Here is an 18,325-nt window from a genome sequence, read left to right on the forward strand (position 1 = left end):
GATAAGAGTACGCACACTTCACTGCACCAAACTGGCTCTCTGCTATGCAGGAAGCCAAGCCCAAAGCAGTTCTCAGGCGAGCCCTTCTGGGAAGGTGCAAACAGTTCAGCATCAGCTTCATAGTACTAAGGCCCTTCCGGCTGCTTTGTGCCCTTCAGGCGATGGTGGGGGGGCCGAAGCCCCCATCTCCCACCCCAGCTAACTTGGCGCTGCTGCCACCTGCTGGGGAAGGAAGGCCCTTTCAAGACACAAGAACGGACCACTCCGTCAACACACACAAGGACTTGGGAGGCTGGAGAAAATGTCCTGCCCGCTTCACGGAGGCTTGTGATGTAGAAGTGGTCAGTTGACCCCAGCAGGGCCCAGTGCTGCTGAGCAGGGGGACGTCCATTTCCTGAGAAGGGGCCCCTTCTTCATGGGGGGGGGACAGGAATCCTTTTGCACCAAGGGGCTATTCCTGGGCAGAAAGAGGAGGGCATTTCACATCTACATCCACTGAGCTGGGTTGATTCTGGCCACAACATTAGAAGCTGCGGCTGGCTGGTTGGAGCAGAGTCTCCTGGAATGAAGCCCCTCAAAGACAGAGCTCCTGTGCCTGAGTTGTGGAGAGGCAGCTCCCAGCCTTTGGCAGAGCACCATTGATGCCAATGGGAAAGAGTCTGGGTGCCTCGCTTTCTCTCTGTATGGCGGGCCAGGTCACAGCTGCTGCCATCTTGGGCTGGTGAGGCCACTGGGTCCTTGTCTCCCTCCTCACGACCCAGCCACAGTGATCCCTGCAATGGTCACCTCTAGGCTGGACTACTGTCCAGAAAATGTTAACTGTTTAAGTGGGTGCCTGCTCCTTGGGACAGTTGTGGCAAAACAGGGTGTGTGTGGCTGCAGAGAAATGCCAGGGAAGAAACATACAGATTGGTAACATTCAAGCACAAAGAAAAATGGCATATCGAGACCTGCTTGAAGTCAGCTGATGAGGGTCCTCCTGTCGCCCTTGTGGGGCTCCGGGCTGACACAGTCCTCCCCCCACCCCGGTCCACTGGCAAGGCCTCCTCCGTCCCCTCCTCCTCAGGGAACCGCAACACTACTGGAGGCCAGCAATGCCACCAGGCCCAAAATTACTTCTCCACAGTCGGGTGGACTTCCTCCCCTTAGGGACACCCCCCCACCACCACTTTTAAAAAAATATATGTCCTGCCTGATGAAGAGTTCTGGAGAAATGGGAAGCTTTTTCCCCACAAGACCTAAGAGCAATGAGCACCCCTAAGGCCAACCAGATCTCAGACTCCCCACAGCTTATTTCCTGGAACTGCTTTTGGGGTTTATTGTCAAGCATGCGATTTCCAAAAGAACAAGTCAAGTGGATACAAAGCTACGTTTATTGCTAAATTGGGATGCTCTCTTGGTGCAGGACCTTGAGAGTGATGCCAACAATACATTGATACACTTCTTTTAAGACATACATCAAAGGGTTCTCACGGGAAGGGGTGAAGAATGCCAGCCGGCGCATAAACTATCATAAAAGTCTACATTCTCACTACGTTATCAGTATCTCGTCCTTGCTTTCCCCAGATGGTCTACACTCCCATGCAGGAATGTATGGGAAGGTGTCACTCCTTCTCTTCTCTACTAGTTTTCTTTCCTAATTCACTACAAAAGCCATAAAGCGGGGGGTGGGGGGGTGGAATAACAGAGCCATGTTACTTCGGCCCTCCATGATGTTTCACAGACCAGCTTTATGGAGGGCCTTAAAACCATAGATCACCATTTGCATTTTACCATGCTTGACATTTATGGCATCAGGCAACAGGGACTACCCACCAGAAAAAAACATTTTGGCTGCTGCTATGAATAAATGGGTACAAGAGGATTTTATTTCTTGATTTCCACCCCCCCCCCCCTTTGGACCAAGGCTGCTTGCTGAGACTTCTAGACTCCGGTCCTAACAGTTAGGGTGGCCATAATATCTGCAGGCCAGCCAGGGACACCTTGAGGGGGGAATGAATGTGTGTGCGCGCGCCGCTGGAAAAGGGAAGTGATGTCACTTCCGGTGACGTCATGCCACCGCCGGAAACAGGAAGTGACATCACTTCCTGTGACATCGTTTCCCCGCGCCACCTGCTGGAAACAAAACTGGTCAACAGAACATTTTTATAAAGGGACAAGGTGCTGTATGTTGCATCCTGTATACTTTATCCTGTTCTTACTGTGCTGTTTCTAATTTCTAGAAAAAACAACCTTGTTTTTTGCATTTCTTATTATAGTTGCCATGTTCTTATTGCACTTTCTAATATATTTTAATTATATTGTTATATGCCTTATCCTCTTCCTATTGCATTGTTTTAAAGTTTATGTAATCCACACTGAACCTCAGTAAGAATGGTAGACTATAAATCAAGTAAATAGAAAAATTAAATGCCTTCTGAAACCCAGCAGCAAAGGAAAGGGGGAGAAGATAATACTTGTTTTTCAAAACTCTGGAAACTGCTTTGAGAGCTTTATGGTCCCAAAAGAGAATACCTAAACAATCACTAAGTAAGACTACAAACTGCAGAATGATTTTGTTTTTCAACATACCCTGAAATATTTTTCTCTCCTGTTCCCCCCTATTTATTTATGAGTGTGTTATTTATATTCCACCGGTCTCACTGAAACTCAAGGCAGATTATACAGAGTAAAACAATACAATCAGCAGGCTAGGACAGTCAGTAAACAATGCAATAGGATTTGGGTTGCAGATTAAGCCAGAACTTGTGCTTTCGTGCACCCTGATAAACTCCTCAAGCATAGGTTTTTGTGCATGCTTACCACCCTGAGGAGAGGGAAGGAAAAATCGTGTAGCATCCAAAAGCATTTTTCTGCTTCGCATGCAACCTGGATAAAAGACTTCGGATGATGGTGGAAGATAGGAGGGCCTGGCGTGACTTTGTCCATGGGGTTACAAAGAGTCGGACTCGACTGTGCGACTGAACAACAACAAATTGTTGGAATTCTCTGTCTGGGGCAAGTGATGCTCTGTATTCTTGGTGCTTGCGGGGGGGGGGGGGGCTTCTAGTGTCCTGGCCCCACTGATGGACCTTCTGATGGCACCTGTTTTTTTTGTCCACTGTGTGACACAGAGCGTTGGACTGGATGGGCCATTGGCCTGATCCAACATGGCTTCTCTTTTGTCCTGATGAGTAGTCCAGGCTGGCCCAATCTCATCAGGTCTCAAAAGCTAAGCAGGATCAGCCCTGGTTTGTCTTGGGAGACCACCAAGGAAGTCTAGGCTCACTGTGCAGAGGAAGGCAAAGGGAAACCACCTCTGCTCATCCCTTGCTTGGGAAACCCTAGGCGGTCATTATAAGTCAGCTGTGACTTGACAGCAAAAATAACAAGGGAGAGAGACACAGAGAGAGAGGTTGTTGCAAGCCCACTCGCTGAGCATCCCTTCTTTCTAAATCCGCAGCTCTGGCTTTGAGTGCCTGGCAGGGTTGGAGATCTGGGTCGTGGGTATGGAGGCTCCCCTCTGAACAAGAGAGGGCCCATCTTGCTCCTGCTGCCACTAACCCTCCGGAGGCCAGGCTCAGCACATGGAAAGACAGGCTTTCTCAGCACTCCCAGCTGTGCCAAGCTGTCCAAATGCCTGAGTTATGGCCTCATCAGCACTCACCGCCACCACTCCTGACGCTCTCGCACAATTCCAAATAGGAAACCTGACCTTTGGAATCAGCCCGGGGCAAAAAAAAAAAATCCTTCCCCTTCCTGGATTTAACGCCAGCCAGGCCACACAGCGCGAGATTGAGGCAGGCCGGGGCTTTGTGCTCTGGAGAGAGGAGGGGGGAGGCAGCCCCGGGAGAGCCAAATCAGAGCCGCGGGGACCTGTTACTCTCGAGCAGCCCGACGACGGAGGATGGGGAGGTTCCCGGGCGCCCTCTTCGTCCCGCCTCCGCACACCGGAGGCGCATTTTCAGTGGCGCGAGGATAGAGCTTGCTTTCTCTCCCCTAACGCCGGCAAGACCGAGGCCAGCCTTCTTTACCAGGACCCGGCGGGGGGGGGGCAAGACCTCGAGTGAAGCATGTGCAGATCTCTCCTTGCTTTTAAACGGAGTGATGGGCGGCCGGGGGGGGGGGGGGATGGAGTGGTCTTCTCTTAAGCCTGCCACCCGGACACGCCGTGCGCCCAGCCTCCCTCCGGCAGCGCGTCTTCCAAGATGCCAGGCGATTCTACCCACTTAAAAAAACCAACAGATCGATTCGCAGGCAAATGCCCCCGCTCTTCCACCAAGCCCCACAAAGAAAGCACAAGGCAGGGGAGTGGGAGAGGACCCCTCACCTGATACATCCCGCCCGGCGCTCGTCCCCAGCCCAACAGGAGGGCGGCGTTGACCCCGGCCACATGAAGCGCCAGAGCGACCCGGCCCTGTATGCCGGGCCCAGAAAGCAGCGCCAGCGGAGGGGCCGAGAGCAGCAGCGGGATGGCAGCCACCGAGCCACCCAAGACGAAAGCGGTCAGGCTGGTGCGCGCCTCAGCACCGCCACCGCCGGCCATGACGGCCCCTGACAGGCGGCCCGGCCCAGGTCTCGCAAGAACGCACGCGTGCCTGGGTCTCACAACAGCTACGATAACACCATAGAGGGGGCTGTGCCAGAGCGACATACTCTTTCCTGGCTTCCGGTCAGCCGCCCCCCCCGCTTTCGGCCCCCTCCCTCCCTGCCTGCCTCAGGGGGGGGGGGCTTACCGTCTCGCAGGGCGCGGGTGGCGACCTCCCCTCCGGGCGGGCGGGCTGGCCAGGAGGCGCAGCAGCAGCCACGTGAGGAGGAGCAGGAGGAGGCGGCGGGCGGCCCCTTCCCGGGCGGTGATGCGGCGGCTGGTGCTGGTGGCGGCGCTGCTGGCCAGAGCGCCCTGGCCGCCAGGTAAGAGGGAGCCGCTCGGACCCCCTCCCCCCTCGGCAGGGCAGCCGCAGCCAGGCCGTCGGGCCTGCAGGGAGGGCGGGGCGTCCGGGCAGGGCTGGCTGCAGGGCTGAGCCCATGCGGCGTCTCCCCGACTGCTGCTGGGAGCGGCTGGGCATCCAGCCGGGTCCCAGGGCACCCAGTGGGCGAGCAGGGAGGGGTGCCCGGGCTTGGCCTCCCTCTCCAGGCCCCTCCGCACAGGCTGCCAGCCTCCAGGCGCACGACGCCACCACCGGCTCCAGCGGGAAGCCCTGCAGCTGAAGAGCCCCGCCAGGGCTTCCTCCTCCTCCAACTCCTCCTCGGGATTTTGGCGAACCGAGATTTCAGTGGTCCCGGCTTAGCCAACCCGTGAGGCAGGCATTTGGGGGCAGGAACGGGACTTTCCTGGGTGGCCGGGACGATCTGGCCCCCCCTACGAGGAACCTTTGCCCTCCAGGCAACCTCACTGGGCTCATGAGCTTCTACCTCCTGAGAAGAGAGGCCTGCGAGCCTCGAGGGCCTGGGAGGATCCAGAGCCACACAGGAGGGCAACGCAAGAGTCCAGAGAGGCCCCTTCTTTGCATGTGAAAGTGCATCCCTGTGGCCTACCACTCCAAAGGGTGCCCCTGGGCTCAAACTCACCTCTGCAGCGCCACAAGGAGAGACTCCTCCTCCTTCCCCAGGTGGAGCGGGGCACTAATCAAGGTGCGTTTTAAGGTGTTGGTTCTCACCTTTAAGGCCCTATATGGCCAGGGGCCTGCATGCCTTTCCCTATATGTTCCCCGGAGAGCACTTCGGTCTGGATCACAAAATCTACTTACAATCCCCAGCCCTAAGGAGGCCAGGCTCATGTCAACTAGAGCCAGAGCCTTCTCTGTAGTGGCTCCACACTGGTGGAATGAGTTGCTGGGAGAGGTCAGGGCCTTCGAGAGCTCATACAGTTCTGCAGGGCCTGTAAGACAGCACTCTTCCACCAGGCATTTGCGAACTAGGCTGCTGGCCTGGAGTTGGCAACCCTATGTCCTTTCCTTTATCTTCCCCTCTGAGTTCAGCTTTCCATTGCCTTCCCCCTTCCTGCAGCTTCTACAGTGGGGGAGCCAAAGCAGTTTGCATCATTCTCCTCTCCCCCCTTGTGATCTGAACAACAACCCTGAGAGGCAGGTTAGGCTGGAAGTCTATGCCTGGTCCAAAATCACCCAGTCATCCTCCACAGCAGGAACCTGGGTCTGGCAGATCCCACTCTGAAGCCCTAACTTGCATGTCCTCTGTATTGCTATGTTGCATACATATTGTACAAAGTTCAAAGTTAGTTAATATAATTGTCAGGCTCTGTTCATTAATACTATTGCCAAATGCTGATTACTAACTATATTGATTAATGCCTAGATATGCTCACTAACACAGGAGGCAGAATAGTAAAGAGGGAGGGGGGAAAAGTAGTAGCTTCCCAGGAATATCAAAGGTTGCCAGGCCCTCTTTGAAGTAGAAAGTATGTGCCAGATTCTCACCTCTTCCTTAGAGGCAGCAAGGACATTGCCGCGGGGAAAATGTAACCACCAACTGAAAAGATAAGGGGGGAACGTTGTGAAAACTCTCATATGCAAAAGCAGCCTTTGTTTTGGGAAATGGGGGTAGAGTTACATGCTTTGATGTAGAATGTTAAATACCAATGATTTGAACTGTTCTCCATCAGTTCCAATGCCTATCAAGCTGGAGTAACTCTGGGGTATCCAATAAATGCAACTTTGTTTCAAATAACAAGTCTGCTTATTTGTGAGCTTCAATGAACCTCTGCCTGACAATAATACTATATTGCTATGTTGTATATATTTGCTATAGTATTAACTAATTCTGAACTTTGTACATTGCTAAGAAATTGAGTGCCCAGAAACTGTTTTGTATTCTGCCCTGGGTCAGAGACCCATGAATTTATCAAACAAAGCTATCTGTGATGCCATAGTTTTGTCAAGTTCAGTTCAATCGTAATTTATTAATGAGGCAGAAACAAGACAACTGTAAGTGAAAGTCCAGAGAAACTTATAAAATGTTCCCTAAAGCTTTTCTGTATTGCCTTTTACTGTCAAATTTGTGACCATTGGTTTGTCCTATGCACATGACATGTATATTTGCAGATCTTAAAGTGATTATTCTAAAAGTGAATTTCAAAAACAGGACACAGCAAGAGACCTCTGAGATACCAGTATAACCACTGGCAAACTCCCACCTTTTCCTGGGTTTGACCCAGTCCATGGGCATTGTTGGAGGGGTGCTTCCTAAATTTATGGGGAGGGAGCTTCTCTTTAAAAATTCATAGGTAGTGATAATGGCGATCCCTCCCTGTGATGTCACTGGCTCCTCCCTATGATGTCACTGGATCAAATGCCTCTGGCTGGGCCCCAGCCCCCTCCCCACCCCCGGGAAATTGAAGTCTACGCCGCTGGGTCAGTGTAAAGATTTGCTACCACTTTGGAAGTGTTTGCTTTCTGAGGCGCTCTGAGGAGGCTGGAGGACAGGGTGAGGACAGGACAGAGACAGGTGGATTTTTGGGTTGATTTCAGAGGCATCTCTGAGGCAGCCGGAGTGCCAGTCTGTTAGAAGCCTAGGTGTTTCTGTACTATCCCTAGGCTGATCCAAGGTTGCATGTCCTAGGAGAAGACAAGAGGAAAAGTAAAAACTGAGTAATTCTGCCCTCTTTTCATCACCTGTTACAATTTCACTTTCCTGTCCCTGCAATGGGCCTTCAGTGTCTCTGCTCTTTCTCTTACTTGGAACATTAAAAAGAATCTTTTTGTGGTTGTTTTTAGCATCTCTCCCTAGCCTAAGCTGATACTGAGTTTTAGCTTTAGCCTTCCTAACTCCTCTCTACAAGCACTGGTTGCTTATAGATCCAAGTGGGCAGCCCTGTTGGTCTGTAGCATGAATCAAGTTGTACCTTTAAGACCACTTTTTATTCAGAATGAAAGCTTTCGGGTGCTCTCTCAGGCACACTTCATCAGAAGAGGGGATCAGGTATTGTGAGCTGAAATACAAGCAGTCTGGCAAACTAACTGGTCACATAAAACTGTGGCTAGGCCATTTGGCCTGGATAGCCATAAAAGGAAATAGAATAAACCATTTGGCAGAGAATTTTATTACCTTTTATGGCTATCCAGGCCAAATGGCCTAGCCACAGTTTTATGTGACCAGTTAGTTTGCCAGACTGCTTGTTCCCTTCGTCTGATGAAGTGTGCCTAAGAGAGCACACGAAAGCTTATTGGTTGGTCTTAAAGGTGCCACTTGATTCCTGCTTTGTTCTAGTGGTTGTTTATATTCATCTTTGGTTATAAGGCGCTGCTTCCATTTACTAAATGAGTCTTTGATTCCTCAAGTCCTTAGAGAGCTGTTAATGGAGCCACCTTGTCCTCTTTTCGGCTCCTCTGCATTTTCCCTTCTCATAGAAATTGTTTGCGGTTGTACTTTCAGCATTTCCCTTTTAAGGAACTCCCACCCGTCTTCAACTCCCTTCTCGTGAACCACTTCTGACCACAGCTCAGTCTGCCAAAATGTGCTTTCCTGCAGTTCAAGCGGTCTGCCTGCCTCCGTCCAGCTTTCCCCTCCCGCAGCCTCCCAGGGGGCCACCGCTGGAGGGCCCTGTTAAGCGGGGCGGGCGGAGGGGGCGGCTACCGAGGGGCTGGGCAAGCCCGCCGCGCTTTCCTTGCCCCACCGAGGAGGGCGGCTCAGCGGCTTCCCCTCCCCGGCCCCGCCCCCAGCAGGCAGAGTGGGCGGGGCCGCGGAGGAGGGCCCGCGAGCGCCCCCTGCTGGGCTGCCGCCGCGGCGGTCTCGTCTCCTAGCAACCGCAGGCCTCGCCGCCCGCCCGCATGGCCCAGCCAGCGCCTCCCCCCGCGCCCCAGGCCGCCCCCCCCGCGCCGCCGAGCGAGGGGCCCCCCCGCACCAGCCAGCTGTACCGCGTGCACGAGCGCCTCCCGCCGCGCTTCGACCACCCCGCCTGGTTCCAGGGCTACCGGTGAGCGGGGGAGGGGGGGCGGGGGGGGGAGGAGGAGGAGGAGGAAGGAGTCTGACTCAGCTTCATCTCCGCCCTTCAGAGCCAAGGAGCGCAACCCGCTCTTCAGAACCACCAACATGGACTACGGGAGGAAGCCGCCCACCGTGCACGAGATGCCGGTAAATGCACCTTCGAGCTCCCAGCCCCGGGGCCAGGACTAAAACGAATGGCAGGCTTGCCCATGGAGAGCCTGGATTGCCCACCGGAAAGACTGCCGCTTGGCTTGCATGGGCTCCACTGGAATACATTGAAGCACAGAAACGGCTGCGACAATAATCTGGAATGGATCTTCCAGGAAAGTCAACACAACCTACAAGTGTCCTGGACGCGGATTGCCAGGGGAAGGGCAGATTTCCAGCCCCCGGGACTGGCACAGGTGTTTCGGATGTGAATTGCCAGGGGGGAGGGGGGTTGCCACCTTCTGGGACTGGATTGCAAGGGGGCAGAGCACAACGCCAGCCTCTGCCACTGGGTTGCAAGAGGAAAAGGTACTTTCCCAGCCTCCAGGACTGGATTGCAAGAGGAAAAAGGAGTCTGCCAGCCTCTAGGACTGGATTGCAAGGAGAAAAGGTAGCTTGCCAACCTCCAGGACTGGATTGCCAGAAGATAAGGTAGTCTGCCAGCCTCCAGGACTGTGTTGCCAGGGGAAAAGCTAGTGTGCCAGTCTCCAGGACTGGATTGCCAGGGGAACAGTTAGTCCTAGAGGCTGGCAATCCAGTCCTACAGGCTGGCAAACTACCTTTTCCCTTGGCAATCCAGTCCTGGAGGTTGGCAAACTACCTTTTTCCCTGGCAATCCAGTCTTGGAGGTTGGCAGACTACCTTTCCCCAGACAATCCTGTCCTTGAGGCTAGCAGACTACCTTATCCCCTGGCAATCCAGTCCTGGAGGTTGGCAGATTGCCTTTTCCCCTGGCAATCCAGTCCTCCAGGTTGACAAACTAGCTTTTCCCCTGGCAATCCAGTGCCAGAGGCTGGAAAATTGCCTTTTCCTCTTGCAATCCAGTCTTGGAGGTTGGCAGACTACCTCTTCTCCTGGCAACCCAGTCCTGGGGGTTGGCAAACTACCTTTCCCCCTGACAGTCCAGTCCTAGATGCTGGCAAACTACCTTTTCCCCTGGCAATCCAGTCCTGGAGGTTGGCAAATTACCTTATCCTCTGGCAATCCAGTCCTGGAGGTTGGCAGATTGCCTTTTCCCCTGGCAATCCAGTCCTCCAGGTTGACAAACTAGCTTTTCCCCTGGCAACCCAGTCCTGGAGGCTGGCAGACTACCTTTTCCCTTGGCAATCCAGCTCTGAAGGTTGGCAAACTACCTTTTCCCCGGCAACCCAGTCCTAGAGGCTGGCAAACTACCTTTTCCCTTGGCAATCCAGTTCTGAAGGTTGGCAAACTACCTTTTCACCGGCAACCCAGTCCTGGAGGCTGGCAGACTACTTTATTCCCAGGCAATCCAGTCCTGCAGGTTGGCAGGCTACCTTTTCCCATGACAATCCAGTCCTGGAGGGTGGCAAATTGCCTTTTCCCCTGGCAATCCAGTCCTAGAGGCTCTGGCAGACTACCTTTTCCCCTGGTGATCCAGTTCTGGAGGTTGGGAAAATAACTTTTCCTCTGGCAACCCAGTGGCAAAGGCTGGCTTTGTGCTCTGTCCCTTTGCAATCCAGTCCCAGAATGTGGCAACCCCCCCTCCCCCCTGGCAATTCACATCCGGAACACCTGTGCCAGTCCCAGGGGCTGGAAATCTGCCCTTCCTCTGGCAATCCACATCCAGGACACTTGTAGGTTGTGTTGACTTTCCTGGAACATCCATTCCAGATTATTGTTGCAGCCGTTTCTGTGCTTCAATGTATTTCAGTGGAGCCCATGCAAGCCAAGTGGCAGTCTTCTCTCCCATTATATCCAATGTGCAATCCAGGCTCTCCCATGGTTTCCCATGGGCAATCTTGTCATTCATTTTAGTAAGTCCTGGCATCTCCATGCTGACTCATCTGCTCTCGGTTGTCCCTCCACGGGTTGCCACCTGGGTGGGAAATTCCTGGAGTTTGGAGTTGGGGACCGGAGGGGCCTCGGTGGGATACAATGCCTCCCCCCGCCTCAAAGCAGCCATTTTCTCCATCTCGACCACCTATACCTACCTTGTAATTGTGGGAGGCTGCAAGCACCCCATCGGGAGGATGGCACAGCGCAGCCTCCTGGGCAAAGGACAATGCGGGGTGGGGGGAGATGCTCTCAGCTCAGCTTCCAGGCTGAAGTTGAACAGGGCAGGTGGACGGGAGGAGAAAGGGGGCTGGGGAGGGGGGCCTGCTGGGGGTGTTGTGCAAGGGATGTGCTGAGAAAGACAAGGCAAGGGGAGGGGTGGGGTGGGGGGTGAGAGAGCAGTGCTGGGTGTGGGCATGGGTCCTGAACCGAACCTTCAGGAGAGAGACAGTCCACTGACTGGGAAGCCTGGCTGGGGGGGGGGAAGGGGGGGCACATGAGGCCAGTGCTCTAAAATGGGGCCAGTGCCCCATCTCCGCTATAAGTTGCATTGTGAAAATATTTAAAATGTTACACTAGAGACTGGCAGCCAACATTTCTCTTCCCTGCCACTTCCCTCTGCCTGCCTGCTCTCTCTGCCCCGCACTGCAGCCCTGCTGGCCTCCACCCCCCCTCTCCTCTCTGCCCCTGCTGGGCAGCTGGCATGGGCCAGGACTAGGCAGGACGTTTGCCATGCGCCACCTGGGGGCTCCCCTGACCCAGCTGAGCTCTTCTTACAGGGAGACAGGCCTTCAGGGAGCCAGCTGCCCCCTGGCAAGGTCCCTGGCAATGTAGAGCCCCCCCCCCCCCCCCCCGCAGTGCTCCTGGGCTGAACTGGGCCCTCCTCCCCACAACAAGCACATTCGGAGGCAGCAGGAAATCTGACCCCTCTGCAAGACCTGCCCTTGAACAGCACGCCTGTGAGTGTGTGTGTGTGTGTGGGGGGGGAGATTGTCCCCTCCCTCCCCCACCCAGCCCCTTGAGGAAAGCATCTGGGAAGGTCCACGCTCTCTGCTTCAGGCAAGAGGGGCCCCAGGTCTACCTGCTGCTTGTCTGAAGGAGTTCATGATTCCCACCTCCTCACTAGTTCAAGCCACTTGAGGGGGGCAACTCAGTGGGAAGGCAGGCCCCTAGACTCTGCTGCTAGAGGGCACCATTGTATTGCCCTCCCCCCCGCCAGAAGGAAGAGGGGAGCCGATGAGCCCCTGGAGAGCTGCTGCTGCCAGTCCAAGGAGGCAACCCCCCTCCCTCGCCCTCCCGCAGGCAGCTCCCAGCTCAGTCCGGGCAGGTGATGGCAACCAGTCTGCCACAGGCAAAGATCCCCTTATATGTTTCCTTGGCAGTAAAGAGGCGAGCTGGCCACCTGTGAACATGAGGAGGATGGCAGGAAGGGTGGCATCCATGCTCAGTTCTTGTGGCCCAGGGAATGCTGTTCACCACTTTGGAGCCTGGAAGCAGTTTTCACCAGGCCACTTGGCCAGGGATCCTGGAGAGGGTGGGGTCTTCTGGGCGTGGAGCAGGGGTCACTGGGGGTGCATGGGTGAAGGTATCTGTGCGTTTCCAGCACTGAGCAGGGGGTTGGACTAGATGACCCTGGAGGTCCCTTCCAACTCTATATTCTAGTATTCGAAGTCTCATTCTGCAAAGCCCCCCTCTTCTCCCTTTTGCTCCTGTCTTCTTTGTGTAGCCAGTTCTGTTGCTCAGTGTAGCCAGTTCTGTTGCTCAGTGGCCGTGACATTCCTGAATCAGGCATTAAGCACTTCTTGTTTCAGGATGAGGCTTGCTTCTCCCCCCACCCCTTTTAAATCAGTTTCACAATTGCAGTCCCCTCCAATGGTGAGCAATCCTTTCGGCTACACAAGGAGCCAACTGCAGGCCGGAAAGCCTCAGGGATTCCACAGCCACCCAGAGTCAGTTCCCCTGACAATTGCGGGGAAGCTTTTGCCTCCGCTCCACCTTGGAGAGGCGGGGTGGGGGGTGGTGGTGGTGGTGGTGGAATCCAACCCAGATGGGGCTGCAGGAGCAGTGGTCTGAGCAGGAGGCTGAAATACCCCCTTGCCCTTCGCTCCCAACAGACCTGCTTCCATGGCAGCCCACATGCCTTCTCAGATCATCTCATCAAGTTTGGCATGTACAGGAATACTGGGATCAACACCTCCACAGAGAAGAGCGATGTGACAGGCCCGGACAACTTCATCACTTGCTTTGACACCATCAACTTCCATCCCAGTTACAGGGTGGGCGGCCCCTCCTTCTGCGAGTAGCCTGTGGCCAGGGACCCTCCCCCTCGTTGGTGGGCTTCCTTGAGAGTCATCAGAAATGCTCCTGCAAACTTTTCAGAGGTTCCCCTAAAGGAAATGCAAGCTGTGGCAAAGAAGTGACTTTTGGGGTTAGCAAAGTTTCTTTAGCGCCATCACTGCCATTACAGACAATTATGAATTTAAAAAGATGGACAGTTTCTTGTGTTGTGGGGCTTCACACTTAATTCTTTGTTGATTGTTTCAAATGCACTTCAATCAAAGATTGTTTTTATGGCTTTTATGGGTCTGAAACACAATGAGCAAACAGACAAGAAAATAAATACACTTGTGCAAAACTTTTTCTCGCTTAGAGGCCTCCACATTAACAATTCAGAAATGGAACTAAGTTGGAGTTGTCGGCACCTTTAAGAGCAACCTAGTTTTACTCATTTATTCAAAATGTGAGCTTTTGTGTGACCTCATTGGACCATAGTGTGGCGTGGAGCGTAATGGTGAGCTTTGAGCACCCACAAGCTCACGTTGGGAATAAAATGTGGTTGGTCTTCAAGGGGGCTTCCCCGTTGTTCTCTTGCTTCAGGCCATCCTGCCACCTGGATCAATTCAGAAGCGGCTTATTGATTATTGTTTGCACTTGATGCAGCAGCAACTCAATCTGTGGTGCTTCCCAGAGTCCTGTCAGCAGGGAGCTTGGGAAGGCAACGGCCGTTGGGTGCCCTCATGCCAAGCCTGGTCCTTTTCAGAGGCAGCAGTTCTGCCGCAAAGCAGGGGAGGGCAAGATTCAGGGGTGCACAAGCATGTGTCCGTGTGGTCCTCCAAGTAGAGGCGCATGCAAAGCATAGGGGGGGAAGCACAGCTGGTGAATCTGATGGCCCCGCCTCTAGCCATGCCAGCTGCTGCCAGTCCAGAAACCAGCCGCTAATAGCTTTTCTGGTGTGCTGCACTGTGCAGGGGCGGAAGGGCCCAGCAGGCACCACCGGAATAGTTAGGCTGTGTTAACTGCGCCAAGAGATGGTCTCTTCCTGCTGCCTTCTTGCCACTTGGCGGGGCTTGAGGAGGGGAAACAGCTGCACAAGGAAGACCAGTGGCCCACTCAGCCCAGCAAAGCCTGGAGGGACAGGTGTCCTTGCTACCATCCAAGATGCTTGTTAGATGAGGACTGAATGCGAGACCTGCTGCTCTAGCGCTGAGCCACAACCTGTTCCCAAACACCCCACAGCTCCCTCTCTGAGCCATTCAACAGCACCAGCGGGTCCCCTGCTCCCCTGTAAACCTGAAAAGAGCACACCATGTGACACGTATGAAAATCAACACAATTCTGTCCTTTTAATTATAACTGCAGTTTGACAGAACAGAATGGGTTTTGTGTGTACAAAACAAGTCAAAGGAACAAAACACAAATGGCCTCTTTCTGCCCGGCCTGCTTCGCCTGCTGGTTAAGAGGAAGCCAGGGCCAAGTGCTGGTTCTCACGTATCCTGTCCACAGCACAAATGCTCCTGAGGGCACTGGCAGAAAGACCCTCTCCTCTCCCCCAGCGAGGCTCCAGGGCCTTCCCACCAGCCCTCAGACCAGACCATTGCTCAGCTGTGCAAGGCCACCCAACAGAACACAACTAACGTGATCATGTCACACACAACAATTTTGTTACAGCAAACAAGTTATGCTCACTCCAGATCAGGAATGTAACAACGGCAGAGCCTTGTGGAACCAGATATACATTGAATTCTCTGGAAAAGGGCCAAATGAAGCTTTAAGGACATTCACATGGGACAAATTTATTACTACTTGCAATGAAAGTTTCTCAAACACAGCAACGCCTGAGTTTATTTTTCTTGTATGTCTCAAATAACTTTGGGAGGGACATGGGGAGGACACAATGACAACAACCTTCTTCGTTTCCCATGATCAGTTTTTTCTAGGTGTGCAGGATGTGTTTTCAGGGACGACAGATGTGCTTTTGGAACACCTCCTTGGATAACAAAAAAACAGAATAAATGCCCCCTCATCACTAAACGCTGCTGAAATTGAGGGGCTTCATTCAGATGGAGCTCAGAAGCTCAAGTTGCTGCATTTTGAAATCTTCATACTCTCACTACAAAATCTAGATTTGATGAAAGGGAGCAAATAAGCAATCACATGAGAACAATCTTGTTTTGCAACAATTTACTAATTTTCATATTGAACTTTCAATGCAATGATGGTCTTTCAAAAATAGAATGTTTATTTCACAAAGTTTCCTTTGATTACCTAAGGCAGTGAGGTGGACTTGAGCCCTTCTCATTTGCGAAACAATTCCACTTCCCCCCCAATGATGCAGGAGCGGCTTGACCTTTTGTGGTTCAACAGACAACCATCAAAGTCTGCCTTGTCCCTGCCTTGAGTGCCCCCCTTGGGAACTGGCCGTTCTGCTTCAGCCTCCTCCTCCCCTAGGAAGGGGGGGGGGAACATGTGGAAGCGTTCAGGTACTCAATGCAGTCTCTAAGGTGATCTCCCCCTCTCGTCTCCTTCCTTCCTTTTCCTCTCTCCCTTTCTTCCTTCTCCCTCCCTGCAGCTCTGAAACATCTGATGTTTATTCTTTGTGGCTCTTCTGTTAAACAAGTGCAGCCACCCCTGGTCTAAATGCTGGTTCCAAGCCTTGTTGAGAACTGAGGATGCCTGCCTGCCTGCCACTCGGCCTGTTCCTGCACAAGCAGCACTGGGGCGGCACCTGCTGCTCTTTCCTGTGGTTTCTGTTTCTACCCTGAGGATTAATCACTGGGGAGGGGGGTGGGGAGGAGATAAACAGGGATCACTGCAAATTTGCCAACCCAGAGAAAGGCTGAATGGCACACTACTACCCCCTCATGGGAGATAAGGCTGGCTGCACCGGATCAGGACACAAGCAGAGACCACCTGTGCCGCCCCCACCCCCCTTAACTGTCTGCTTTCAAGGTGGAGGGCAATCAGCAGTGTTTTTCTACAGGATAGACCCAATACGCAACGACCTTGGCTTTGGCTGTGAGTGGGCTCTTTTCACCTCTACCACAACAGGCCCTTGACCTTGGCGTTTGGAACTAGAACAAGCAGGCAGGGACCTCCCATGAGCCAAGGGGGTTGAGGGACAGATGATTTGGGCTCCCCAACTCCTCCGCTCTCTCTCTCTGGGGCTGCAGATGCTCAGCCTGGGTTAGGCTGAGAGAGGGTGGCTGGCCCAAGGCACAAGTCGGTCTCCCAGATCCTACTCCAACACCCCATGCTGGCTCTCTGGGATCCCCCCTCCAAGCCATGGGTAGTGGTCACGGATGCAGCCATCGCGGTTCTGAGCTCCCAGTCCCAGCCCAAGAGTTGGGTCTGAAACCTGGAGAGTCACTCCCACAACCCTTTCATCACATTTCTGTTTATTTCACTGAGGTATTTGAAGGAACATTTCCTGGTTGATTGCAGACTTTTCTTAAAAAACAAAAAATTTAACGAATTAATGAATCACATTAGGAGACCATCTTGTGATCAGCAGACCGCCTCCAGGGGGAAGGGGAGACAGTCTACCTGCAGCACCTTCTTCCTACTCCGCAGTGCCGGAGTCCTGCTTTCACACAGCTGCCCTGGCGACAAAGTGATGTAGGGCTGAACTACTGTCCACCCGGGATCCCTGGAGACGCTGAAAAAGGAAAGAGAATCCACATCCATCAAAGGTTTTGCTGAAACAAAACAAAACGGAGACAGAATCCCAACATTGGCCATCTAGTCCAACCCCCTGCTCAAGGCACGATCAGCCTAGAGAGCTCATCCAGCTGCTGCTTTAAGACTGCCTTTAAGTGTGGGGGAGCTCACCACCTCCCTCGGGAGCTGAGTCCACTGTAAAGTTTTTCTTAATGTCCAGTTGATACTTTCCCACCCTCAATTTAAACCCATGATTGCAAGTCCTCTGCTCTGCTGCCAACAAGAAGAGCTCCCTGCCTTCCTCCTCAAGGGACAGCCCTTCAGAGAGCAATCCTGTCCCACCTCTTCTTCAGACTGAACAGCCTCAAGTCCCCCAGCCTCTCCTCTGTGCCCATTTCCCACTAGCCTTATGCTGCTCTCACACTCCTGCTCCAGGGCTGCAACTCGCTTCGCCTTTTTCGCTCGGCAAACAGAAACTGGTTTTTAGGCTGAGTGAGTTGCAGCCCCGGGCCAGAGAGTGTGAAATCCAACGGAAGCCACGCTGAGAAGAGGAGAGTGAGAGCGGCAGAAGGCGAGTGGGAAATAAGTCCCAAGTGTACATCCTTCTTGAAGTATGACCTCCAGAACTGCACACAATACAATGAACTGTACAGTGGAACTATGACATCTTACAATTTGAATGTTATGCCTTTGTAACATTTCAAGATCACATTCGCTGTTTTTGCCACTGCATCACACTGGCTGCTCATATTTAACTTACCCCAAGATCTTGTTCACATACACTGCTACCCAGCAGCGTATCCCCCATCCAGTATGCATGTTCCTCATTTTTGTTACCTAGATTTGGAACTGGGCACTTATGCTTGTTAACCTGCATCTTGTTCACTTCTGCCCATTTTCCCAGCATGTTCAGATCTCGTTGAATTACGTATCTTCTGGCATGTTTGCTTCTCCAAATTTCATTTCATTATCAAATGTAATGAGTAGCCCAGTGACCAACTGTGTGACTGTGCATCAGGTATAATAGAGACACTAGATCACTTTATGTTATTCTGCAATCAGTGGAATGTGCCCAGACCCTTTTGGATTACTCCTGCCTTGCAGAAACATTGGCTTCCTGTGGAATCAATCGTGGGTGACAACCCTGCTGCTGGCAGAAGCGGACCCTGAGATAGCCCACTCACTCGGCAGCACAAGATGAAGGCCTTGTTCTGCTGCAATTATGCACTAAGATTTTAACTCTAATTTTATAATGTTAGAGTTTTATGGAATTTTATATAAATATTAGTCTTTCAGATTATTTACTTATGTCTTGTGATCATGATTATTGGTTTTCCTCCTTGTTGTTAAGTCTATTTTGGTTTTGAATTATTTGTAATTTATTTTGTAGTTACTGTCTTGTTTTATCTTGAGCTTAAGACCACTGGTCAAAGAAGCAAACAAAAGGGAAGGAAAAGGAGTAGCCCTG

General features: G+C 52.8%; 1 protein-coding gene across 1 annotated transcript; it reads left to right on the plus strand.

Moving 5' to 3' along the window:
• The first annotated feature begins 4,523 nt into the window (after nucleotides 1–4,523).
• PIERCE1 (piercer of microtubule wall 1) lies at nucleotides 4,524–13,555 on the plus strand. The gene is made up of 4 exons (XM_060250655.1): nucleotides 4,524–4,554; nucleotides 4,701–4,890; nucleotides 8,988–9,066; nucleotides 13,035–13,555. Exons 1-4 carry the CDS (start codon nucleotides 4,524–4,526, stop codon nucleotides 13,221–13,223), a joined length of 489 nt encoding a protein of 162 aa, XP_060106638.1. The 3' UTR covers nucleotides 13,224–13,555.
• The last annotated feature ends 4,770 nt before the right edge of the window (nucleotides 13,556–18,325 follow it).

Source organism: Heteronotia binoei, chromosome 12, assembly GCF_032191835.1.
Source record: "Heteronotia binoei isolate CCM8104 ecotype False Entrance Well chromosome 12, APGP_CSIRO_Hbin_v1, whole genome shotgun sequence".
NCBI lineage: Eukaryota > Metazoa > Chordata > Lepidosauria > Squamata > Gekkonidae > Heteronotia > Heteronotia binoei.